Consider the following 27,773-nt stretch of genomic DNA (forward strand, 5'->3'; position numbering starts at 1 on the left):
CAACTAACGGACTTGCCTACACACGATCACACCAAAGTCCGACGGATTCGTACGTGATGACGTACGACCGGACTAAAATAAGGAAGTTGATAGCCAGTAGCCAATAGCTGCCCTAGCGTCGGTTTTCATCCGTCGGACTAGCATACAGACGAGCTGACTTTTCGACTGGACTCGAGTCCATCGGAAAGATTTGAAACATGTTCCAAATCTAAAGTCCGTTAGATTTTCGACCGAAAAAGTCAGCTGCAGTTCCGATGAAGCCGACACACAGTCGAATTGTCCGCCAGACCAGTCCGGTCGAAAAGTCCGCTCGTGTGTACGCCGCATAAGGGTTTAATCCTTTGCATTGTGTAAAAAGGCTAAAATGGAAGAGAGGATTGGGACTTTATATGAGACTCATATGTACACTCATACATATGTGCCTTCTTCCCTAGTGGTATGGAATGGAAGAGAGATTGGGACTTTGAATGAGGCATATTATTGGATAATGAATAATTGTTAAACATATATTTATTTGTTCCTTCTACAATAGTGATTTTACAAGTCTATGACAGTAAGTAAATGCATAATTACAAATTTTTAATAAAACATAATTATGACATAAATGACATGACACATAGCATAACATGGTGTGGAAGAATAATCTCCATGACAGAATTCCCTATAGAACTATATAACATGTAGGGTCTAAAATATATCGCATTAAAAGCATGGTAGACTGTAGAACATGGTGCATCTGCCCGACGCGTTTCGTGGGACAATGCCGACTCTTCAGGGGCTGATGCAGCATCATTCTATAGAAATACAAATGTACATAAGTAGCCGAGTCTAATAAGTATACCAAAAGATTGGGAAAAGTAGTAGGTATAAGGGACCAAACTGACAATGCTGGAAATACTTACGTCAACTGTGCATGGAAAACAAAGGACAAGGACTGTATAAAAGGATCCACCGCGGGAGCTGAGGATGGGGCATGCTGAGGGAGCCAAAAGCACTTGTGAATTTCTCCTATGGAGGGATGACCAGGGAGTGATCGATGAACTCGACTTCAAAAAATATAAATGAGTGAGTGAAATTAATATGATGTGTGTGGGTGTGGTCAAGATGGTGACCTGAGAGGACGTGGGGACTTGAGGCATCCTCATCTTGCAGGCTTAATTATCTGCTTATATGGGATCTATAATTACCCAGACTTGCTTTTATGATTAAGTGAACATCGGGCATGCGGAGGGGAAACTCCGGAACTGATAGGAAACGTAACTCGGCTCCCAACACCCCTCCTTTAGCAGGGGGCCTACACGCGGGCCGCAATCCCAGCATGACGTCCCAGACCGACCAGGCTGATCCGGCTTCCATGGGAACTGACCAGTTCACTGCCCTGATGCAGGCCATCACGGGTGGCCAGACCACGCTGACTGCTAAGATTGAACATATGCAGATGGAGATGGGCCTGATCAGACGGGACATGGACAAATACCGTGACAGGCTCTTAGAGGTGAAAAGGAGAGTTGGTGACACCGAAGACACGGTCCGGGATCATGATGCATCCCTCTGCACACTACAGGTTAAAATGAGAGCACTTGAATCCTGCGCTGAGGACCAGGAGAACCGCAACCGTAGAAATAATCTACGCCTGGTGGGCCTCCCTGACGGGGTTGAGGGTTGTGATCTGGCAGCCTACACGGAAAATCTGCTCCATGCACTTCTCCCGCAGATGCCATTTTCCTACCATGCCCTCTCATATTCCGGCTGCTTAACTTCCAAGACCGGGACCTGGTCCTCCGGGAGGCGAGGAAACTAGAAGAATTACGCCACGAGAATGCAAAGATCATGATCTTCCCCGATTATTTGCTGGAGACGCAGCACCTTTGGAGGACCTTTGATCATGTTAAAGCCCAGCTCCGTCTTAAGGGACTGAAATACAACATGATGTTCCCGGCCCGTCTGCACGTAGTGGATAGTGAGTCAACCCGCTACTTTACCTCCCCAAAGGAGGCTTGAATCCCTCCCCAGGGCCAGATAATAAGGAGCCCATACGCTGCTCCACCACTCCTGTTTCAACTCTTTTGCTCGCCCCCTCAGCACTTGGCCCAGTTGTCTCTGTTACTGCCCTGCTGTGCCCGCTCCTAATGCTTAGGAGGGACCGCCCTGCTTTATGGAAACTTTTGTGTTGAACTGTAACGGGGCCCTCCCTGCTACTGAACTTTACTGACGGGCCAGGACCTTATATCAGAGACTCATGGGGGCATCCCCCCTCCGGACAGTCCCGCCATGGAACTTCACCCCCTGTGAGCTCGGCCAGGAACTGTGGGTTTCTTGGGCCTGGACCCCCCCCTTTCTTTGCTGGGGGTCAAGACGCTGACTACCACCCTAACCGCCATCCAGGTTTCTGGATGGCCCTAAACCCGGGATTCTTCATGACTCCACTTGGAACTTTGTCTTATCAGTCGGGAGATATCCCTTTGCCTGAGCGCTGTGGATGCCTGTTTTGCTATGGCTGGGTGGTGGGGGAATGAGTGGAGGGGATTTTCTGCCTGTTTATGTTATTCAGGTTTGGTGGACTTGATATAATGCTCTACTGTTTGGTTCCTAGTTAACAGGAAATTTTGTTTGTTTTCCCCTTTTATCGGTTCTCTATTTCACTCTGTTCACTGTTCTTAGTAACTAAGAATGCACCCTTAGCTCAGTCTAAGTGTGCAGACGTACGACTGTACGCCAAACTGTCAATTTAAAAGTGATCCCTTTTCTGAATCTTGCCTCCAGGAAATGCGAATGGCGGAGCAGCAGCTCCCCCACCATTGAAACTGTGTCCTTGGTGTGCTACCTGCTATGCACTGCCCCCATAGGGGACTGTCCTACGGCTTAATTACCCATGGGTAAAGTTGGGTTAGTTTTGGGTACTCAAACGCTCCGTAGTTCTTTGGTTATTGGGGAGTGGGGTGGGATGGGTTGGGTGTTAGTTTTTCTTTTAGGGTTTCCCCTCTTTTTTTCCTTTGCACAGACAGAAACAAGACAGTGAATGCACCGTCTATATATTGCTTGCCTATGTTCTGCTAACTGATTTTCTTACTACAGGATGCACCTATGTGCCAATTGGTCTGACTGATGTACTGCTCTCTCTGGGTCTGAGGTATCAGAAGTTCCCCGTTGCTTATTCCGGACCCTCAGGTGTGGTTCCGTTGAAGATCCTCTCCTGGAACATCAGGGGTCTTAATAATAAGATTAAGCGCTCCCTGGTTTTTGATTACCTAAAGAAATATGTCCCACATGTTTGCATTCTCCAGGAGACACATCTGATGGGGGGTAGGATTATGTGATTGAAAAAACCCTTGGTGGGATACCATTACCATGCTACCTACTCAAACTATGCACGAGGAGTTAGCATTTTAATTCATTCAAGTCCCTCGGCTTTGAATTATTAGATGTTAAAGTGGACCCAGAGGGACGGTATGTATTGGTTATATTGGTTATACCTACCTCCTCCTGCTACCCTATGTCATGATTATGCAATAGTTTTGTCTGTCAGCTTACCTGTCTTCATGTGTTCATCTCTAGAGACCAGCTGACTCTCACCTGACTACTTTTATAATATCTCCTCTAGCATGGCTCCACCTCAGCTCCTATCAGAGAACTCTATGTTAACCTCTGCACTGCAGGCCAGCTCTGCTGATCAACCTTTGTGTGTTTTGGCTTCCTGTTTCCTGCCTGCCGTGTGCTCTACGTTTGTTTCTGTTACCGACCTTGGCGTGTTCCCAACTATTCCTGTCTGCTCATGACCCTGACCTTTGGCGTGTCCCCGACTATCCCTGTTTGCCTGTGACCCTGAACCTTGGGGTGAACTCTGTTGTCCTTGTCTGCTTGTGGCTCCAACCTTGGCTTATTCCCTTACTATCCCTATCCTCCTGTTGCCTACTGTGGGTGTGAGCTGGGGGACCCTGGGGGTCGTGACCTGGAACCAGTTGCAGCCCAGTTAATCCTCACCACTAGCCTAGCCTCAAGGTGACCTGACACCCTATCCCTTTTACATAGGCTTACCTCACTAATCTCCCAGTATCACACAGACAATATTCTCCTAGCTGGAGACTTTAATCTCCTACCGAAACCCTCCCTTGATAGGTTAGCCCCAGACCCTGCTACTGACTCGGCCTTATCCCGCTGGACACAGCTATTTGGGTTGAAGGATGTCTGGCATGGAAACACCCTACAGACCGCACTTATACCTGTCACTCCCTCACCCAAAATACTCTCTCTCGGATTGACCTGTTTTATGCTAGCACTAGTATGCTACCCAAAATTAAAGAGATTTCAGTGCTTCCACGTGGTATATCAGACCATTCCCCACTCCTCTGCTGCCTGCATACTAAAACACCCCCAACTGATAGAATCTGGCGCCTCTCCAGGTTCTGGATAGCAAATCCCACCATAGAGATTGAAATAGCTAAAGCAATTAAGGAGTACCGGTTAGTAACTGCAGGCTCCACCCTGCCTGGGAATGTCTGGGAAGCCTTCAAGGCCTCCATCAGGGGCTGTTACATTTCCTCTATAGCCAGGGATCGTAGGAATGCTATGATTACCTTAGAGAATGCTGAAAATAAAGCCCAAGACCTGGAATCCTGCTATGCCCTTACCGCTAATCCCATTACAGGTCAGGATATGAAGGTGGCATACCAGGAGTGTTTTGTTACTTAGAACGTCTAAAGCGCAAAAATCTCAGCTGGCCCAAACACAAAGAATCTTTGAACAGGGGGAGAAGACTGGTAGACTCTTGGCTTGGCTCTCAAGGGAACAATCCCCGGTTTCCACTATAGCTCGGATTCGGGGAGAAGATGGTGAAACAGTGGTAGATCCCCTGGGCATTAATGCCTGCTTTGCCTCTTTTTATTCTCGACTTTATTCCTCCAGAACACAACACTCTGGAGCAGAGCTAGTTGAGTTCCTTGATCGAGTGCTGTTTCCTACTCTTACCTCCTCTGCAAGGGACAGATTGGATGGCCCGATCAAGTTGGAGGAGGTCCAGCAGGCATTGAGCTCTTTGCAAACGGGTAAGACACCCGGGATGGATGGGTTCCCATCAGAGTTCTACAAACAATTCATGGAAGAGGTGGCACCTAGAATGCACACAATGCTCACAGAAACTTTGAAAGAAGGAGTTCTTCCCCCATCCATGGCCCAGGCCATCATAGTTGTGATACCCAAGCCCGGGAAGGATCCTCAATTGTGCTCATCATATAGACCCATCTCCCTGCTTAATACTGACGTTAGGTTCTGACCAAGATTCTCGCCAAGCGTCTGAATGAGGAGATACTGGATCTGGTGCACGAGGACCAGTCAGGGTTTATGACGGGTAAGGGAACTGATATCAACTTAGGAGACTGTACACGGTCCTGGCCTCTGGAGACGGGGAGGGCCGAGACGCTGTAGTAGCCTCCCTGGACACCGAAAAAGCATTTGATTTTGTGGAGTGGGAATATCTATCGGAGGTCCTACACAGGTTTGGGTTCAGGCCCGTCTTCCTCTCCTGGGTCAGGGCTGTAGACAAGTCTCCGACGGCCAGGGTGCGCACAGGCACTGTGCTTTCCCCATCCTTCCCTTTGTACAGAGGCACTAGGCAGGGGTGTCCACTTTCCCCCGGGGCTTTTTGCCCTGGCGATTGAACCTATGGCCATTTTACTGCGCTCCACGCCCGCAGTCTGCGGTATAAATATAGGCCCCCTTCAAGAAAAAGTATCATTGTATGCCGATGACACCCTATTATACCTCAGGGATGATGGGGACTCCTTACAGGCTGCCCTGTCGGTCATCGATGAATTTGGGGAAATCTATCCTTTTCCAACTCAACTCTGGATCGGCTCCACAGGTACCCGGGTTGCAGTTTCGGAGAGTCTGAGTGAAAATGTCAGTCCTGCCTAAGTTCACTTACCTTTTTAGACAGACCCCTGTACCCATACCTAATCTGTTTTTCAAGAGATTGGACGGCATCATTACCTACTTTATTTGGAATGGGTCGATTCCCAGAATAGCCAAAGCGACCCTACAGTTGCCTGTAACACTAGGTGGCCTAGCACTCCCTTACTTCAATAAATACTATTGGGCAGCGGTCCTAGATACGGTCAAGTGGTGGCTTGAGAGACGGCTAACCCTGCTTCTACTCTGGAGGCAGCGCTGCTTGGTTCCTACTCTGAGCTAAGGAACTTATTATACCGGGGCCCCAGATCCAAGCCACAAGTGACCCCATCCATGCGTACGACCCTTAAAGTGTGGGAGGTTGTACGCCTCAAAACTGGGAAACCTAACACTTGGGCATCCCAAACCTCCTTGTGGGGGCAACCCCCGATTACCCCACTTCCTGTCCATTCCAGATCCGGTCCTGTGAGCCAGACTTGGGATTAAGACACTGGAGGACATAGTGACTCAGGAACAGTTGACCACCTTTGACGCTCTTAAACAGAGTCGAGGCCTTCCCAATCATATGTTTTTCAGATATCTACAATTATGCCATGCTTTCTGCTTTCCATGCTTTCCGCTCCCAATTCCCCTTCCAGGTAATCCTAGAGATGACTGACCTGGAGTTAGTGCTCAGATCTCCAGAAGACCAGAAAACGCTCTCTACACTGTACAATTTACTAGCCACTTTGGATATATCTAATGTCTCTCAACTCTTTACACGTTGGCAACAAGACATTCCTGATTTAGCAGACGACGACTGGGAGGAGGGTATTCAACAGTTTCTTCCCCTGATGATCTCAGCACGGGATAGGTTCTCCCAGCTCAAGTTCTTACACCATGCCTATTACTCCCCGGCCCGCTTGGCGAGAATCTACCCCGATCGCACGGCTCTGTGCCCCAAGTGTGGCTCAGACAATGCTGATTTTTTCCATGTTGTCTGGTCCTGTCCCACGCTGGTGAAGTTTTGGAGGGAGATTCTGGTTGACATCAACCTAGTTGGCAAGCTAAAAGTTCCGTATAGCCCTATTCCCCTTTTACTTGGCATCTGTGACAATCTTGAGGCCCCCCAGAGGAAAAAACTTTTTTTATTCAAAGGCGATTCTACTTCACTGGAACCAATCTCAACCGCCCACTAGCCAGCTTTGGAAATCCCTAGTGAACAAAGCCCTGCCGCTCTACAAACTAACCTACTTAGGCAGAAATTGCCCTAAAAAATGTAATAAAATATGAGCAGCATGGGTGAAAGCTAGGCAGTTAACTCTTGAGTAAATCTATAAAACCCCTTCTACATTTATAATGGCCCCCTGAGTCTTCTACATCCTAAACCAGACTTGGCCCGTTATACCCAACAGGCTACTCTAGTCTGCCTGAGATGTGTATCCTCATAATCTAGATAAACTAGACATAGGCTATATATGTATATTAGCTATTTACTGCATTTGCTATTATTAATTTTTTCTCTTCTATTGCATTTTTCTTTTTTTGCATCCCCTGTTCTTGTTCCCATTGTACTCTGGGATTTTTTTAGTCTGCTCTGTAATATTCAATAAACTTTATTGTTAAAAAAAAAAAAAATGATGTGTGTAAGGGAACGGGAAAATCCATACACGTGTGGTGAGATTGACTGTTGTGATAGTAAAGGATTCGACCTGGACAAGGAAAAAAAAAAGGAGAAAAGGTGATTGGCATGAAAAATAGTGGAAAAATTGCATTAAAATAATGCAAAACCCTGGGGGGAAGCAAGTGAAAGGAAACTAAAAGATGTGCAGTCAGAGTGATGGAGAGGAAATCAGAAATAGTTACTTGGTGACATGGTGCAGAGACACGCTCGAAAACATGAAGTGCATTGTGTGAAAAGAAAAGCCAAAATGTGAACAAGACTCCCAGTGGGGGTATAAGTAGCACCCAACACACCCAGGGCTCCTCCCATATAATCATGGATAGGAAGCCAGCACCCATTGTTGCCTGGAAAAGTAAAGGGAGTGGTGAGTTCAAAGAGGGAAAAAAACACACCACAGAGAGGAAAAGAATAGAAAGGTGAAAAATCGCATGAGGATCATGCAATTTCACAAAAAAGGAGAAAAGTGAGAAAAAGCAAGGACAGGTAAATAAACATGTGAAAAAGTGAAATGGTGTATGGTAAATAGGGGAGAAGCACTTACCGAAGAAACCCCACAAAATTGCACAGAAAAGGTCAAGGACCACGGTGTATGAAAGTGTATGGAGTGCTCATGAAAGGACTAACTGGCCTCTCATGAGTGTTTTAATGCTCTCAGCCTCATCAGCGCGCCCCACCCAGTGTCACGCTGGCATGACAAAGGGGTGAGGTGCATCCTCGCCGGAACGGCTGAGGCTGCCTATTGAGGACCAAGGAGACTCCTGTCCATTAGCCAAGATGGCCAGATGTACTCGAATCTGCAGCGCCCCACCCCAAAGGTGCCCCACGTACAGGGCGGTGGCATGGCGCCGACACGCGATGGATGCATCCGCCCGATCCCCCATCTCCAGCCAATCAGGAGGAAGGGGGAGGAGCCCCGAGGCGCACCACAGCTCCCAAGGCGGACACAACAACAGCCCAAAATTCCCAGGCACCATAGCACAGGACATGCCAAACCATAGAACGCCGGATACATGAAAAAATGTAAATTAATTAATTATATACTGAAGGACATAAGCCAACCACGGTCAGGTCATATACATGCACATTACATGGACCGACAGGGTAAGTGGTTGCTAACCCTATATATGGGCCAATAAGTGCGCCTCCATCCATAATAATACAAAATGGAAGAGAGGTTTGGGACTTTATATGAAACTCATATGTACACTCATACATATGTGCCTCCATCCCTAGTGTTATGGAATGGAAGAGAGATTGGGACTTTGAATGAGGCATATTATTGGATAATGAATAATTTTGAACATATATTTGTTCCTTCTACAACAGTGATTTTACAGGTGTATGACAGTAAGTAAATGCATAATTACAAATTTTTAATAAAACATAATTATGACATAAATGACATGACACATAGCATAACATGGTGTGGAAGAATAATCTCCATGACAGAATTCCCTATAGGACTATATAACATGTAGGGTCTAAAATATATTGCATTAAAAGAATGGTAGACCGTCTGTAGGACATGGTGCATCTGTGTAAGTCCGACGCGTTTCGTGGGGCAATGCCGACTCTTCAGGGGCTGATGCAGCATCATTCTATAGAAATACAATTGTACATAAGTAGCTGAGTCTAATAAGTATACCAAAAGATTGGGAAAAGTAGTAGGTACCAAGGACCAAACTGACAACGCTGGAAATACTTGCGTCAACTGTGCATGGAAAACAAAGGACCTTTCTATTCTTTTCCTCTCTGTGGTGTGTTTTTTTTTTGCTCTTTGAACTCATCACTCCCTTTACTTAGGTGCTGGCTTCTTATCAATGATTATATGGGAGGAATCCTGGGTGTGTTGGGTGCTACTAGTATCCCCACTGGGAGTCTTGTTCACATTTTGGCTTTTCTTTTCACACATGTGTGTTGTGTTTGTTACAATATGATTTTTTTTATTAATCAGACATAAGATACATGGGACATAACATTACAATAGTGGTTGGTCATAGAGATATTGTTAGTTTTGGGCTTGAGTAAATTTCTCAAACAAATGCGGTTTCATACAATGGGGCTAGATACCATTGTTGTATTACAGTTTGAACAGGCTATTGTCTCTATAGCTACAGTACACAAGTAAGAGATTTACTTGTTTGAGGTTTTTTCAGCTCTCAAATTGAAAGAATCACTGTTAGATTACTGTCAGGCATTGGCTTGATTAGATAATGGGTACGTAGATACAGTTTTCAACAGTCCATTGTCTACACAGCTACAGTAAACAGGTATGTTTTCTGTTGTTTGGTAACTATGGTAAACAGCCTGGCACATAAAAGGGGGATTCAGGCATAAGCTAGGAACACACACACACAGACACACCATCATGCTGTAACATCAGAAGCCACCCATGATAGAAGAACGGTGCCTGATGCTCCAGAAGAATTGTTGCCAATGGAGATCACAAACATACAGTAACAGAAAATAAGTAACTTTTAAGTGTATTTGTACTGTTAGACCATAGGCTGTTCATTTGCTAGGCATTTTTGCTTGTTATAGATATCTGTCAGTCTTGTATTGTATTCCTAAGATTGTAATAGTTTTGTATGTAAAGCATCTTTGTATAGTAAAAGCACATTTACACACTGCAGAAATCTCAGCTTCCTTGCTTATACCACAGAGTAACCTTGCTAGATAGACACAAGCAAAACAACATGCACTTCATGTTTTCAAGCGTGTCTCTGCACCATGTCACCAGGTAACTATTTCTGATTTCCTCTCCATCACACTGACTGCACATCTTTTTGTTTCCTTTCACTCGCTTCCCCTCGGCTTTTGCATGATTTTCATGCAATTTTTCCACTATTTTTCATGCCAATCAACTTTTCCTCCTGGGAAATAGCATGTGATCAGCACAGGGCCAATCAGCACTGTCCAGACAGAGGGTTAGTGGTCCTGCAGTCTCATAGGACAGTCAGAGTACAATGAAAACTCCTCATACAAGCTTTAACCAGACACCGATAGAAGTCACATGACTGCTATATACTGCTGATGAGAAAAGGTATTTAGCAGTTTATATCAACAAAATAATTGCATTTCCATGTTCTGTGTACTGTGGTAGACCAGATATAGTGAATGCAGGGTCCTGGGTTTAGTAACACTTTACATTTGTGAGGATATACGGGCTTTCTATAATAGGAAGTGCCTGAACAAGGATCATGGCAAGATTACCAGGTAATATTTTGAAGTTTATGTGAATTCAATCACTTAAATCTCATAAACGTTAACGTGTCAATGTAGTTTCAAAAGTAATTTTCAATATTTTAAAATCTTCATATTTTCCAATATTTTTAATCTGCTTGCTTGCTCTGGGTCATTAAATGAAACAGCCCAGCACCTTCTTACCAGAATACAAAGGTGAGCATCGGCAGTTCCCAAGTTTCTCTTAAAGCAGAAGTAAACCCATGAATTTAACAGTTTCAAAAAACAGTTACATTTCCGGCACGTGCCAGGAATGTAATGGTCACAATGGTTGTGCTGTCAACCAAACTGTCAAACCATCTAATGTCTTGGCTGAAAACGATAGGAGGGTTTACTTTCACTTTAATATAGGCTTCCTTCAAGTCTGGATGCAAGTATAATGCAAGTATACTGTATATGTTTGCACTTGAATGGAAAAGTGCCGGATGTGCTAGGTGAAAGGCTCAATGAATGACAGGATAAGCAGAAGAAGCTAGAAAATTTCGGGGCAGATAGGTGGGCCATACACTACTGGAGGATAAAATGACAGAGAAGGTAGTATTATGGCAGATATTAAGTGCCGGTTCACACTGCTGCGATGCTGGACCCTGCGAATCCACTGCGGGTTTCTGCTTCGCATGTCTCCCAGGGCCTATGCGAACTGCTGGGAGTGTCAATTAAAAGTTAATGACACCTCCAAATCAGTTTGCATATCGCAATGCGATCTGCAAATTCGGACAGGAATCGAATCGACACCCATGCGATCCGATTCTGCTGCGGACCAAAAAAGGGTCCTGTGCAAGTTTGGTGCGAAAGCGATGCGAATTCAGCCATACTATCTGTATGGCTGAATTCGCATTGCATGGACATCGCATGTGATTTGCAGTGCGATGCGAATCACATGTAATCCAGCACCACGGAGCAGTATGAACTGGCTCTAAAGAGGAGTTCTGCCCGCCCCGGACCAAGCCTATTTTATACACTTGGTGTTTACAAGTTAAAATCATTTTTATTTTTCTAGTAAATTACTTAGAACCCCCAAACATCATATATTTTTTTCAGACACCCTAGAGAATAAAATTGCGTCCGCTCGTGAAATGGCAACAAACTGACACTTAAAAATCCCCATAGGCGACGTTAAAAATTTCTACAGGATACCAGTTCTGAGTTACAAAAAAGGTCTTTTGCTAGAATTATTGCTCTCGCTCTAACGTGGCATCTATCTATCGTGGCAATACCTCACATATGTGGTTTAAACACTGTTTACATATGGGGTGCGACCTCAGTATGCGTTCACTTCTGCGCGCAAACACGGAGTGACAGGGCGCTTTAAATTTGTTTTTTGTTTTTTTTTTTTACACTGTGCCTTAAATTTTTTTGGATCACTTTTATTCCTATTACAAGGAATGTAAACATCCCTTGTGATATAAAAAACATGACAGGACCTCTTTAATGTGAGATCTGGGGTCAAAGACCTTAGATCTCACATTTACAATTAAAAAAAAAAAAAAAAAAAGGCATTTTTTTTCAATAAAAAATAATTGTCCAGGACATGGCGGAAGGGGGGTGGGCACCCGCCGACAAAGCTATCTGCTGCCATAACCCCGGTATTTTTACAAAGTAGCGACGTATATCCAAGATGGGCGGTCCGTAAGTGGTTAAAAAATTAACTTACCTGTCCTGGAGTCCAGCGATGTCAGCACCACAGCCGATGTTTACCTCGGCTAGTCGGGTGCTGTCGACGCCATTGCTCGTAGGGGAACCCGGCAGTGTAGCCTTTTCGGCTTCGTGGCCGGGTCCATACTGCTCATGCGTGAAGCTTGCTGCGCTCTCTCACTGGCCCGGCAGAAGGGGAGGGAGGAGGGGGGCCTAGTTGCTGAAGTACTTTGCCGCGACCCAGTCCCACGGAAGTGGGGACAGGGTACCTGTAAAAAACAGGTACCCGCTCCCCCCGAAAGGTGCCAAATGTGGCACTGGAGGGGAAGAGGAATCAGATAAGCGGAAGTTTCACTTTTGGGAAATGTCTATGTTATGGACAATGCAGCTCGAATTGTAATGTGAAAAATAATACCGTAAATCTAAAAGCAAATAATGAAAGTATTCATAAATATCAAACGTGTCAATATAAGTAGAGAAATTTAAAGTTTTGATCTTTGGTTTTGTAGATTCTTAGGCCACATGCATACTGGGCATATACAGTGGGGATGTAAAGTATTCAGACCCCCTTAAATTTTTCACTCTTTGTTATATTACAGCCATTTGCTAAAATCATTTAAGTTCATTTTTTTCCTCATTAATGTACACACAGCACCCCATATTGACAGAAAAACACAGAATTGTTGATATTTTTGCAGATTTATTAAAAAAGAAAAACTGAAATATCACACGGTCCTAAGTATTCAGACCCTTTGCTGTGACACTCATATGTTTAACTCAGGTGCTGTCCATTTCATCTGATCATCCTTGAGATGGTTCTACACCTTCATTTGAGTCCAGCTGTGTTTGATTATACTGATTGGACTTGATTAGGAAAGCCACACACCTATCTATATAAGATCTTACAGCTCACAGTGCATGTCAGAGCAAATGAGAATTATGAGGTCAAAGGAACTCTCTGAAGAGCTCGGAGACAGAATTGTGGCAAGGCACAGATCTGGTCAAGGTTACAAAAAAATTTCTGCTACACTTAAGGTTCCTAAGAGCACAGTGGCCTCCATAATCCTTAAATGGAAGATGTTTGGGACGACCAGAACCCTTCCTACAGCTGGCCATCTGGCCAAACTGAGCTATCGGGGGAGAAGAGCTTTGGTGAGAGATGTAAAGAAGAACCCACAGATCACTGTGGTTGAGCTCCAGAGATGCAGTCGGGAGATGGGAGAAAATTGTAGAAAGTCAACCATCACTGCAGCCCTCCACCAGTCGGGGCTTTATGGCAGAGTGGCCCGACGGAAGCCTCTCCTCAATGCAAGACACATGAAAGCCCGCATGGAGTTTGCTAAAAAACACCCGAAGGACTCCAAGATGGTGAGAAATGAGATTCTTTGGTCTGATGAGACCAAGATAGAACTTTTTGGCCTTAATTCTAAGCGGTATGTGTGGAGTAAACCAGGCACTGCTCATCACCTGTCCAATACAGTACCAACAGTGAAGCATGGTGGTGGCAGCATCATGCTGTGGGGGTGTTTTTCAGCTGCAGGGACAGGACGACTGGTTGCAATTGAGGGAAAGATGAATGCGGCCAAGTACAGGGATATCCTGGATGAAAACCTTCTCCAGAGTGCTCAGGACCTCAGACTGGGCTGAAGGTTTACCTTCCAACAAGACAATGACCCTAAGCACACAGCTAAAATAACGAAGGAGTGGCTTCACAACAACTCCGTGACTGTTCTTGAATGGCCCAGCCAGAGCCCTGACTTAAACCCAATTGAGCATCTCTGGAGAGACCTAAAAATGGCTGTCCACCAACGTTTACCATCCAACCTGACAGAACTGGAGAGGATCTGCAAGGAGGAATGGCAGAGGATCCCCAAATCCAGGTGTGAAAAACTTGTTGCATCTTTCCCAAAAAGACTGATGGCTGTATTAGATCAAAAGGGTGCTTATACTAAATACTGAGCAAAGAGTCTGAATACTTAGGACCATGTGATATTTCAGTTTTTCTTTTTTAATAAATCTGCAAAAATGTCAACAATTCTGTGTTTTTCTGTCAATATGGGGTGCTGTGTGTACATTAATGAGGAAAAAATGAACTTAAATGATTTTAGCAAATGGCTGCAATATAACAAAGAGTGAAAAATGTACGGGGGTCTGAATACTTTCCGTCCCCACTGTAGCTCCTGTGTGTCCAATTCTGACATTTTTGTGTACCCTGGAGGCAAAGAGTGCAGCATCCAGTCCTGCTGCCTGTAGCCCATCAAAATCTATGACAGGCTGAAATATGCTGCACACTGATGTGATTGGACACTGTACCAAGTGGTACTCAGCGGCATGATGTTGCTGAGACTGTTATCTACTTTTCCATTTTCGATTTCTCCAAAGGTTCTCCTCCTAGAGTGTAACTTGCCTGCATAATTTTAACTCTCAAGATCATTACTTTACATTTTCCTCTATATCGTTTATGAACACATTAAACAGAATTGCTTCCAGGACAGAGTCCTGGAGCACCCCACTCACAACTCCAGACCATTCACAAAATATTCCATTAATCACCACCCTCTGGACACGCTCCTGCAACTAGTTTCCTATCCAGGTACATACCATGTCATCAATGCCAAAAGATCTCAATTTGTAAATTAAGCATCTATCGGGTACTGTATCGCATTAGCAAAATCTAGATAGACTACGTCCACCGGCCTTACTGTATCCAACATACAGCTCACCTCCTCATAGAATGTTAAAAAGTTGATGTGGCTCGAACGTACCAGCTCCAACTCCTCACTGTACCATAACAACTAATATCTTAAGGTTTTTATAATCCAATCCAAGTCAATGTATTGATGTAAGATATTCTTTGTTCTAAATTTCTTAACAACGGAAGGATATAATGCTAATGTATACCTTGTTCTTACTCTTTAAAAACTTATTATAAAAACTATAGAAGATAAAAAAGTTGGTCTGGCAAGAACGATTCTTCACAAACCCATGTTGGTTACAACTAATGATCAGAAAATTCTTTGATATGGTCCTTTATCATTCCTTTTAATAGTTTACATACTTTTGATGTTAGACTGATTGGTCTGTTACCAGGTATATACTGTATCTTGACCCCTTATATATTGGTACCATATTTGCTTTTCGCCAGCTGGCACAAATCCAGTGACTAAACGGTCCATAAAAAAACAGCGTGTGGTCCCTCCAAACCATACCAGGCCCTTCGGCTCTACCAGGAACCCCATGCCAAAATGTAAAATAAAAATTGTGTGGGGACCCCCCCAAAATACATACTAGACCCTTATCCAAGCATGCAGCCTGGCAGGCTGGAAAAGGGGAGAGGGGGGCGAGTGAGCAACCCCCTTCTGAGCCATACCAGGTCACATGCCCCAAAGCACATTGTACCTATGTTGATGAGGACAAGGGCCTCTTCCCTACAAACTTGGCCAGTGGTTGTGGGGGTCTGTGGGCTTATCGGAATATGGCAGCCCCCTTTAACAATGGGCCCCCCAGATCCCGCCCCCCCATGTGTACCCCTACTCATTCACAAAAAAGTATAAAAAAAATTAAAAACAGAGACAGTTTTTGACAATTTGGTCGCCGCATTCTTAAAGCGGAGATCCACCCAAAAGTGGGACTTCCGCTTTAAGTACTCCTAGCCCCATGTCATTTTGGGGGGGGGCTGGGTACCTGGTTGGGAGTGGGAATTCCTGTCCCACTTCCTCCTTCCAACTTCTGACCACCTAGGCGATTCCTAGGCGGCCCCTCCCACCTGGCAATGTTCTGGGACACGTGGTCCCAGAACATTGCCTGGCCATTGACGGCTCGCGCATGCGCAGTGCGCGCCCGGCTGTGAAGCCGTAACCTGTCACAGCTGGGCGCCCACACTCACAATGTCGGCGCTGCAAAGAGGAGGGGGAGAGAACGGGCGGCCGCATCTCTGGACCGTGGGACAGGTGAGTGTCTGTTTATTAAAAGTCAGCAGCTATACTTTTTGTAGCTGCTGACTTTTAACCACATGCCGAATGGGCCATAGCTGAAAGGAGGCTGCAGCGCGGTCGGCTTATTCTGGGAGGGCGTCCATGGACGTCCTCCCAGAATCTTGCTCCCCCTGGGGTGCGTACCCGGGAATATCCGTGACCGCCAGGTCCAGAGGACACAACGCATCACAGATCACGGTAAATGGCCGCTAACAGCGGCCGTTTACCACGTGATCACTCCGTCAAATGACGAAGCGATCACTTGTAAACAAAGCAGCGTTACGTCCGGTTCTTCTCTCCCCTCCCCGTACCTATTGGTACAGTGCGAGGGGAGAGGGAAGAGATTGGGTGCAGCAGCGCTGTGGGCTGGATGTGTACTGCCCACAGCGCTTATCTGTGCCCATTCCAGCCAGCCATCCATGCTCAGAAATACTCTCCCATCCATGCTCAGGAATACTCTTCCATCCATGCTCAGAAATACTCATCCATCCTTCCCATCCATGTTCAGAAATACGCTCCCATCCATGCTCAGAAATACTCATGCATCCATCCATTCCATCCATACTCATCCATGCTCGGAAATACTCATCCATCCCATCTATGCTCAAAAATACTCATCCATCCATCCCATCCATGCTCAGAAATACTCTCCCATCCATGCTCAGCAAAACTCATCCATCCCATCCATGCTCAGCAATACTTATCCATCCATCCATACTCAGCAATACTCATGCATCCATCCATGCTCAGCAATACTTATCCATCCATACTCAGCAATACTCATCCATCCATCCTTGCTCAGCAATACTCATCCATCCATTCATACTCAGCAATACTTATCTATGCTCAGCAATACTCATCCACCCATTCATGCATCCATCCATACTCAGCAATACTCATCCATCCATGCTCAGCCACCTATACTCAGCCATACTCAGCAATACTCATCCATCCATCCATACTCAGCCATACCCACCCAGCCATCCCATCCATACTCAGCCATGCACAGCCATCCCATCCACACTCAGCCATACCCACCCAGTCATACTCAGCCATCCCATCCATACTCAGCCATATCCAGCCATCCACATTCATGGCTCAACCATGCTTAGCCATCCCCATCCACGGAGTATCCATGCCACTACAGGGCAACTACAGTGCCTCAAAGTGTAATAGGTAGTCAAAGTAGATTTGAAATGTATGCCCCTAGAACACCTGATGGTGCTCCCTGCATGTTGGGCCTCTGTATGTCACCAGGCTGTGTAAAAGTCTCACACATGTGGTATCGCCGTACTCAGGAGGAGTAGGAGAATCTATTTTGGGGTGTAATTTTTGGTATGTACATGCTATTTGTTAGAAATATTGTATAAATGGACAACTTTGTTTAAAAAAAAAAATGTGTTTTGATTTTCTTTCCACATTTTCCAAAAACTTGTAGAAAAAAATGACATGTTCAAAAGACTCGCTATGCCTCATAGATTATACGTTGGGGTGTTTTCTTTCCATAATGGGGTCATTTTTTGGGCGCTTTTATTGTCCTGGTGCCCCAGGGCCTTCAAAAGTGTAATGCCCCGTACACACGGTCGGATTTTCCGATGGAAAATGTGCGATCAGAGCGTGTTGTCGGAAATTCCGACCGTGTGTGGGCTCCATCGGACTTTTTCCATCGGATTTTCCGACACACAAAGTTTGAGAGCAGGCTATAAAATTTTCCGACAACAAAATCCGATCGCGTCAATTACGACCATGTGTGGACAATTCCGACGCACAAAGTGCCACGCATGCTCAGAAGAAATTCCAAGACGGAACAGCTCGGTCTGGTAAAATTAGCATTCGGAATGGATAGAGCACTTTCGTCAGGCTGCAATCTTTAAAATTGTTTAATACAGCGCACTCTCTTCTTCTTTATAATGCAGGAAGAATGAAGTAGTTTTGCTGCTGATATTCACACAGAGTTCTCACAAACTTCTTTCTTTATTATTTATCGTGATTCCCTCAATATATTATGATTTATCACATCTGACCAAAAATCTATATCCTTTTCTATTAAGTTTTTTTTTTTTTTTTTAAAGCCTGATGTGTGTGTTTTTTTTTTGGTTTGTCTTTTTTTCAAGGCTGACCTTGTTTTTTTTTTTAGTTATTTAACATCCAGTGTGTGTTTTGTGTGTCAAGTTACCACAACACCATTATTATCTTGTATTATTTAATCTCAAGGAGGTTGCTTGGTGTTGGTGTCTCTTGTTAATTTCACATTGTATTTTTGAAATGTACCTGCCTCCCCACAAACAAACTGTCCTTTTTGAAGGAAAACACACATAGGCGAGTATAATTGAAACCAAAAAACCTTTATTAAGGGCTCAGAACCAAACAAAGAGAGAGGCAACGCTGGAGAAACATCAGCAATTGGTGAAGCCTTTGACCCCCAGGGCACACATCAATTATTTTACTGCAAAATTGGTGGCCTGAGGAGTCCATATATAAGGGAGTGCAGTCTGGTCCAGAAGTCCCAGAGATCATGAAAGCAGCAGATGACATCTGTGTCCCCAGGCTGTGGTCATACAAGAGCCTGCATCTTTTGTCAGACCAGACTGAACCCAGGGTCATCACTCTCTGGTCTTCCTTCCATGCTTCCTTCCACGTTGTGGCTGTGGTGGTGTAGTTGTGGCAGGAGGAGGAGGAGGATGTTCCAACTCAATCACGTGGGTATTGGGTGTGATTTCGCCCCTCACCCCCTTAGTTAAAACTTTATAAAGAAGGTCCTCACACAGCTGGCGTTGGCCCTCCTGCATGCCCTGCAGTTTGGTGGTAGCCATCCAGGCAAAGGCCTCTTCAGGAGTGGGGGTGGCTCTGAGGAACGCAGAAGCCTCCTGAATGAGCCTGAGTGTTGAATCCTGCACGTGACTCCCCTTCCTGGGTCTTTTGTTTGGAAGGCGGAGGGGAGGAGCCTGCGATTCGGTCAGGCTCCTACTGGTCCCAGGCTTCTCCTGGCTGCCACTTAGCCCCGCCTCCTCCTGGCTGCCACTAACCCCCGCCTCCTCCTGGCTGCCACATTCCACAGCCTCCTCCTGTGTGCCACATTCCAGAGCCTCGTCCTGGCTGAGGTCTTCCTGTGTATGAAAAAGGGACATAGTTTTAGTTTTTACTTCATCAATCACACACAATTTTCATATCATGACTGTTGCAAATTGAATGTTAACAAATATAAAAGACTATCCTTCTGAGCCCAGCATTTTAAATTCTTGTCACAATTATTTTTGCACACTACTGTCTATTGATATGTAAACGCCTTTATTAAATCAGCAATTAGTGATCAATAATAACAACTAGTAAAGATCATTTCTTTATTGACCAGAAATCTGTAGAAGAATGCTATACCTGGCTCAAGCTGGGCTCCTCCACTTCTTCCTGGCTGGAAGTCCCAGGTTGGACATTGGAAGCCTCAGCTGGGGTGGAAGGAAGAGTGGAAGGAAGGGTTGAGAGGGATTCCCTGACTCCAGTCTGGTCTGACAGAAAACGAAGTCTCCCATAGTACCACAGCCTGGGGACATAAACGTCATCTGCTGCAGCTCCGGATCTCTGGGAATCTGTGACCTTCTTGCGCTCCCTTAGATAAGTGCTCCTCAGGCCACCAATTTTGGCTTTTAAATAAGGGATGGTTGCTGTGGGGACCACCGTCTTCACCAACTCCAGCAGTTTCTCCAGCGCTGTCTGCCTCTTTTGTTTATGATTATAATGTGGATGTTTCACCTGCCACAGACAGGGCAGCTCCCTGTACGTGTCTATTAACAGGGGGAGGAAGTTGTGGTCATTGAAGCCATCCATTTTCTCTGCAAGACACAACACAAGACAGACCCTAATGTCAGGCAAAACTCTCATAATCTTGTTACAATATAGGCCTCAATATAGAAGCAGTATAGGCCCAAGTTTAGATCTTACCTTCGTTATCACGATCGGCGCCTCTGATACTCCTTCCTCCGCTCACAGATCGTACGTACTACGCACGCGTGTTACGCTTTATACACACTGCGCATGCATGAAACTCTGCCCACCCCTGACGTTCTTTCTATTCTATTCCCCGCCCCTTCTCGTTCGGCGCAGTGGGGGAAGAGCACATGGCGGAGACACAGCAGTTGTCAGATAATTACAGCAACGAGGAGGAGGGGGAGGAAAGCCCGGAGCCTGAAACGTCCAGATCCAGAAGGAGACGATTTAAGGCCTCAAATATGTCCATAGGGGAGATGTTGGAGATGGTGGTATCCTGAAGAAGGCTGACTATGACGGGAAGTATGGACCTTACCCCAACCCCAATGTCCGAAAGGCCAAGATCATGGCAAAAGTGGTCAAGAGTCTGCACCGGAATTTCGGGGTATGACGATCGAAAGATCAGCTCAGGAAACGGTGGTCGGACCTAAAATTAAGAGAGCACGAGCAGTACAGAAAGTTTCGGAGAGTGCTGCAAAAAAGTAAGCAGTTGTGCTGTGTTCCTATTCTTTATGTTTATTACGTTCGTGCTGCTCCATGTGCTTTTCTGAACTGTTATCCAGTTTAAAATGGCAACTTTCATGTTCATGGGCACATTATTCGTTCATATAAAACATTGTTCGTTCGGCCTAGAAAACACCATTGTTTTGGCCATATGCATTTGCCCACATTTTTTATGGCCTACTTGTCTGCAAATAATTTGGTTGCGTAGATGGGTTTGTAACTAGAATGAAATGCAAACTAGATTCTGTGTAAGGAGAGGACACTCAGCTGCAGTTTCACATCTGGACGCTGGAGCACTAGTGTGGGACACAAGAACACATTTTTTATTAGGGGGTCCCACACAGGTGCTCCAGTGTATACTATAGGGTTGTCTCCATCTGTGAAGCCTGTGCTAAACAGGTAAAGTATTGAAGCTTGACAAAGGACAATAAAAATTCTACATCTTGGAACTCTGCCAAAATAGACAATTGTACCCCACTTCCAAGCAATGTTTCATATTCCTATTTCTGCCATCAAATATCTGTGTGTTAAGTATACCTATTTTTTTTTACATAGGTGATAAAAGACTTGGAGGACACCCCTCATCCGAGGAGACCACAGACCCCCCCACCTCTGGAAGAAGGGGAAATCCACCCAAGCCAAGCAGAGCAGGAGGAGGAAGACGTGGTGGTAATTGGCACCACATCAGGTGAGTGTGGATGCCAGCATATTTATAATACATGGTGTTTTTTTGTTTCTATTTTTTTTAGGCGATCGTGATGTTGTGGATCCAGGGCATTTCACCTCGGAAAGTGCACAGATCCTGATTGGGGAGATCATAGGGTGTAATAGAGACTTGGAAAACATCCTGAAAAACATCAAAGATGTTCAACAAAAAATGAAGAACATCATTGATGTTTTAGGGAGAGTATAAAACCCCTCTAAATCCATCTTTTTTTGGCACTTTTTGTGAGCTAAAATTTTTTACCATTTTTGGACATATTTGCGAAAAGCCAAATTTTGAAGAGGCACACAGTGTGTCAACATGTGCTATCTGCCATCACGGGAGATAAATGGATGCGTTTTGGGGGTGCAACCCCTTCCTCAATAATAAAGTAGCTGTGAGGAAGGGGTTGCACCCACAAAACACGTCCTTTGATCCCCCGTGATGGCAGCTAGCATATGTTGACATTCAGCAATTGGTGTGCATCTTCAAAATTTGGCTTTTCTAGGGGTGACTTCACCCCATCTGAACGCAATATCAAACACAGTTTATAAATACTCATGTCTGATATTGCCTTCAAGTTCTACCAAATGTGAACTTTGTAAGTTCAAGATTTGTGTCTTTCTTGTTGGTTTTAAACATGCTTGTTTTATCTTAAATGGACATTTCTACTTTTTCTAATGTGACCCCAAAAATTGTCATACAACAAACATGTTGGTTTGTTTTAAAAACCTTTTCTAAATGCACATATGATTGTGCTGGTATTAAAAAGATTGTTAATCAAGAATGTGTGGATTATTGTTTCAACGCTCCAAAACTTTTGTTGTGCTCTAATTGGTGTTTTCTGTGACAATGGGACAAAGGGCAAATCCACTTTGCACTACAAGTGCAGTTTCAATGCACTTGTAGTGCAAAGTGTCTTTGCCTTCAGTAAATAACACCCAACAGTGCTTTGTAATGTTACACAATCACGCCATTTTCAGGACTCACCACATTTCTGTCAGGGTCAGCTAAAAGAAACACAAGCAGTAAATGTCACCAAAGATTTTAGCAGTTACGTTTTTTTTTATTTGAAAAAGTTTTCAGACATTGTCTGGCATATTGATAGCCCCCCTACCCGCAAAGTATTCAAGGTATCTTAGACGGACATCACGGGCACTCAGGGGGGGCAAGCCAGGACGGCCACTTTCAAGCACCGTCAGGGTTGGTTCATTTTGAATTCCAGCCTCAGGCCCAACTGAGCCAGGATAGTTGGCAGAATGTTGCCATAAAAAGTTGTGTAGAACACAGCACGCCAGGATGATATGATTCAGTTTGTAATCCGCCATGTGTATGGGTGTAAGAAATAGGCGGAACCGGCTGGCCATGATTCCAAACGTGTTCTCCACCACTCTTCTGGCTCTGGCCAGCCGGTAATTAAAAACCCTCTGGTCCAGGGTGAGGGTCCTCATTGGGAATGGCCACATAAGATGGTCCCCCAGCGCAAACGCTTCATCCGCAACGAAGACAAATGGGAGTCCTTCCACATTGTCTTCTGGAGGTGGCAAGTCCAAGCTGCCATTCTGGAGACGCCTGTAGAACTCCGTCTGGGCGATGACTCCACCATCGGACATCCGGCCATTCTTCCCCACGTCCAGATACAGGAACTCGTAAGTAGCCGACACCACCGCCAACATCACAATACTATTGAACCCCTTATAGTTGAAATAGTATGACCCCGAGTTGGGTGGTGGGACGATGTGGACGTGTTTCCCATCAATTGCCCCTCCGCAGTTAGGAAAGTCCCACCGCTGGGCAAAGTGGGAGGCCACAGTCTGCCATTCCTGTGGCATGGAAGGAAACTGTGGAGTCAAACAAGAAAAACAAATTAATTTTGCACATAAACAGGGAAAGCAGATTGGACACAAACATTCTTGGCCAACATCAAGATAACATTTATTTGAGGGAGTTTTTAAAGACCAAAGTATAAGGTACACCTATCAGATCCCCCCCCCCCCATGGGCCATTTCTAACATTTTGGGGGGGGGGGAGCTCTTGGACAGGTAACCCTCTCCACTTCATTGAGAGATGAATGCCTAAATAATGGGTATTACTTTGGCCAGCCCCTCCTTAGTTACACTATTGGCAGCCCACTGGACAGGTAAGAAGTGTCATAATACAAAGATATAAATACACATTGTACACATTTTAGCACATTTAGACATTCTGCTATTACCTATCAAGATAATAATAGGATACAAAAACTTTAAACAGTACCATTTGAAAGTATACAGGCAGGCCCTTGCACTACATGCTTTGGGGAATTCATCCATAAATCTGACCACAAAAGAGATGGCTATAGTGTGTATGGGTTTGGCAAAGTCAGCAGATAGATGATTGAGGATAGATAGAGAATTGTTATCAGCTGACTTAGCAGTTGGGGGGAGGGAGGGTTCCCAATGATTTGGGGACCCCCCCCAAAAAAAGCCTCTGGCACTCTGCCTGAATTTAAAGCACAAATCACATTTAAAAAAAATTTAGGGGGTGTTTGGGGTAAAGCACTACTGTGGAGCTGATAAAATACATTGTTAAGTGACTACACGAGGTGAATATAGGGCCAGGAGACCATGCTGGGGAGGTTAGTGAAGGCAAATATGTATGAAGGACAAAAAAAAATTACATAACAATCCAGCATGCATGAGGACAAAGGGGACATTCACAGCATACTCCAATAATGGTAATTAGGGAATGAGGAAAGAAATACAATATAAATCTTACCTTAATATACTCCTTCTGCAGGACCTGGATGATGGCAGAACAGGTCTCTGGGATAATGATTCCCAAAGCCTGGGGGGAGATGCCTGTCGAGAACTTCAAGTCCTGCAGGCTTCTCCCCGTCGCCAAGTACCGCAGGGTGGCGACTAACCTCTGCTCCGGAGTGATGGCTTGTCTCATGCAGGTATCCTGCCTGCTAATATAAGGGGTCAGCAAAGCCAACAAACGGTGAAATACGGGGTCCGTCATCCAGAGAAAGTTCCTGAAATCATCAGGATTATTCTCACGGATCTCACGGAGCAAAGGCATGTGACAGAACTGGTCACGCTGAAGCAACCAATTCTTGGTCCATGAACTCCTCCCCACCCTGTTCATGGACTGGACTTGTGTCAAGGTCAGGACCACAACACCAAGCCCCCGCACAGCACGAACTCTACGAGGAGTACGTATATGCAACATGGCTAGAGAACGGTCGGCTGCTCAGAACGAAGTAACAGAACGCACTGAAGAACAGCAAGGCCTGTGAAGAACGACCTGAAAAACAGTAACGAACGAACAAGAACACAATGACAAGAGTCAATGGTACTCGCTGCACACACTGAAGAGCAGATACAAACCCACAAGCACAAACTGAACAGCAGAAAATGATCTGAAAACCACGAGTCTGAAAAAGCGTGAATCGTCTCTCACCAAACTTTTACTAACACGAGATTAGCAAAAGGAGCCCAAAGGGTGCCGTGCTTGGTTCTGAACTGGCCTTTTCTAGTCTCGTCGTACGTGGTGTACGTCACCGCGTTCTTGACGATCGGAAATTCCGACAACTTTGTGCGACCGTGTATACGCAAAACAAGTTTGAGCCAACATCCGTCGGAAAAAATCCATGGATTTTGCTGTTGTAATGTCCGATCAATGTCCGATTGTGTGTACGGGGCATAAGAGGTAGTCAAGAAATTAGATGTGTAGTTTATGCTCCTAGAACGCCTGATGGTGCTCCTGCATGTTGGGCCTCTGTATGTGGCCACGGTGTGTAAAAGTCTCATACATATGGTATTGCCATACTCAGGAGGAGTAGTAGAATGTATTTTTGGGGTGTAATTTGTGGTATGCATATGCTGTGTGTGAGAAATAACCTGATAATATGACACTTTTGTAAAAAAAAAAAAAAAAAGTAAAAAAAAATCTTGATTTTGCAAAGAATTGTGGGAAAAAATTACATCTTCAAAAAACTCACCATGCCTCTTTCTAAATACCTTGAAATGTCTACTTTCCAAAAAGGGGTGATTTGTGGGGTATTTTTTCTGTCCTGGCTTGTTAGGGTCTCAAGAAATGAGATAGGTCGTGAGTACATCAGGTGTGATCAATTTTCAGTGATTTGCACCATAGCTTGTGGACTCTATAACTTTCACAAAGACCAAATAATATACACCGATTTAGGTTATTTTTTACCAAAGATATGTAGCCGTATAAAATTTGGCCAAAATTTATGAAGAAAAATTCTTAATTTGCAAAATTTTATAACAGAAACAAAGAAAAATGTATTTTTTTTAACAGAGATTTTGTTTTTTTCATTTATAGCACAAAAAATAAAAACCCAGCGGTGATTAAATGCCACCAAAAGAAAGCACTATTTGTGTGAAAAAAAGGACAAAAATTTCATATGGGTACAGTGTTGCATGCCCGAGTAATTGTCATTCAAAGTGTGAGAGCACCGAAAACTGAAAAGTGGTCTGGTTAGGGAGGGGGGTTTAAGTGCCCCATTGCCAAGTGGTTAATAAACTCAAAAACCAGTGGAACTCTGCTTTAACAACCGGCTATTCACAGTTTGTTGAGAGAAAAATGCAAAACGCAAAATGCATGTAAAAACGCATCAAAAGTGCAACACTTGCGCTTTTGGTGCGGGTCCATTGTAATATATTACACACAAAATGCAATCTGCTGCAGGAAAAAAAAATCCCTTACCCTTTCGAAAAACACAGAGGCTGAAAATGCATAGATGTAAACGTGACTCTAATGCGTTTCTGCAAACTGCAAAACGCACTAAAATTGCATAGGTGTGAACCTAGCCATACACATGTACCAAAGGTTAGAAGAGAATATGTTTGGGGAATAAAAAACGTAATGCACTGAATGTCATATATAATGCCTAAAGTTTTTTGGATTGAATTGTTGGTACATGCCAAGCATTTAGCGTAAATTTCAACATATAGGAAATGTGATATAACTTACCTAAAACTTCTAATAGCATCTCTACAAATGTGAAAGGAGATTGGATGTTGATATGGAAGTCTAGAGTTTTTAACACTGTCATTTCAGACTGCAGTAAATCTTTCTTTGTATAAGAGTACCCTGCAGATCTCAGAAACTGGATGACTGCATTGCTATTGATAATCTGAAATAAACACACATATCAAAGAGATTAAAGTGTAACAATGTTTTTTTCCTACACCAAGCCTTTCAACAAAGAAAATTTGGGGCTGATGTTCCTTTATTGGTTGGAGAATCACTGGCCCGGGACAAGCATACAGCAAGTAAAATGTCAGAACACTTTTTACATACAAGCCTAGTAGTAAAGAAACAATTCCTGCTGAATTTGAGCCATTGGTGGCCTTCTGAACAACCACCTGACTCGAAAAAAGTCAATTAAAAATTAACCAGCCCTGGCAGAAAATTAAAATAGTAGCTGAACAGTGACTACATCCTCTCAGATGCAGGTACTGTTGGGCAATTCAGGCAGCTTGATCCACATTGTTATGCCGTGTACACACGACCGGATTTTCGACAGACTGAACTCCGAAGGACTTTTCGATGAATTTGAGCCATTGGTGGCCTTCTGAACAACCACCTGACTCGAAAAAAGTCAATTAAAAATTAACCAGCCCTGGCAGAAAATTAAAATAGTAGCTGAACAGTGACTACATCCTCTCAGATGCAGGTACTGTTGGGCAATTCAGGCAGCTTGATCCACATTGTTATGCCGTGTACACACGACCGGATTTTCGACAGACTGAACTCCGAAGGACTTTTCGATGGTCTTTCGACGGAGTGCCGACAAAACGGACTTGCCTACATACGATCACAGCAAAGTCCGACTGATTCGAACATGATCACGTACGACCGGACTAGAATAAGGAAGTTCATAGCCAGTAGCCAATAGCTGCCCTTGCGCCGTTTGTCCGTTGGACTAGCATACCGACGAACGTATTTTTCAACCAGACTCGAGTCCGTCGGAAAGATTTGAAACATGTTCTATTTCTAAAGTCCGTCTGATTTTTCAACAGCAAAGGTCCGATGAAGCCCACACACGATCGAATTGTCCGGCGGATTCGTTCCGTTGGACCTTTGCTGTCGAAAAATCCGGTCATGTGTACATGGCATTAGTGTAGATGGGGATATTGATTGATTTTCTCTCGTT

At 44.6% G+C, this 27,773-nt stretch overlaps 1 protein-coding gene across 1 annotated transcript in view; it reads right to left on the minus strand.

The window, feature by feature from the left end:
* Positions 1-27,773, minus strand: part of CNTD1 (cyclin N-terminal domain containing 1) — a 147,198-nt gene that overhangs the window by 19,497 nt on the left and 99,928 nt on the right. Inside the window, exon 5 of the mRNA XM_073608383.1 lies at positions 26,588-26,750. Coding sequence (XP_073464484.1) covers positions 26,588-26,750 — 163 coding nt within the window. The remainder of the gene's footprint in view (positions 1-26,587; positions 26,751-27,773) is intronic.

This window comes from Aquarana catesbeiana, linkage group LG12 (assembly GCF_042186555.1).
Source record: "Aquarana catesbeiana isolate 2022-GZ linkage group LG12, ASM4218655v1, whole genome shotgun sequence".
Classification (NCBI taxonomy): Eukaryota; Metazoa; Chordata; class Amphibia; order Anura; family Ranidae; genus Aquarana; species Aquarana catesbeiana.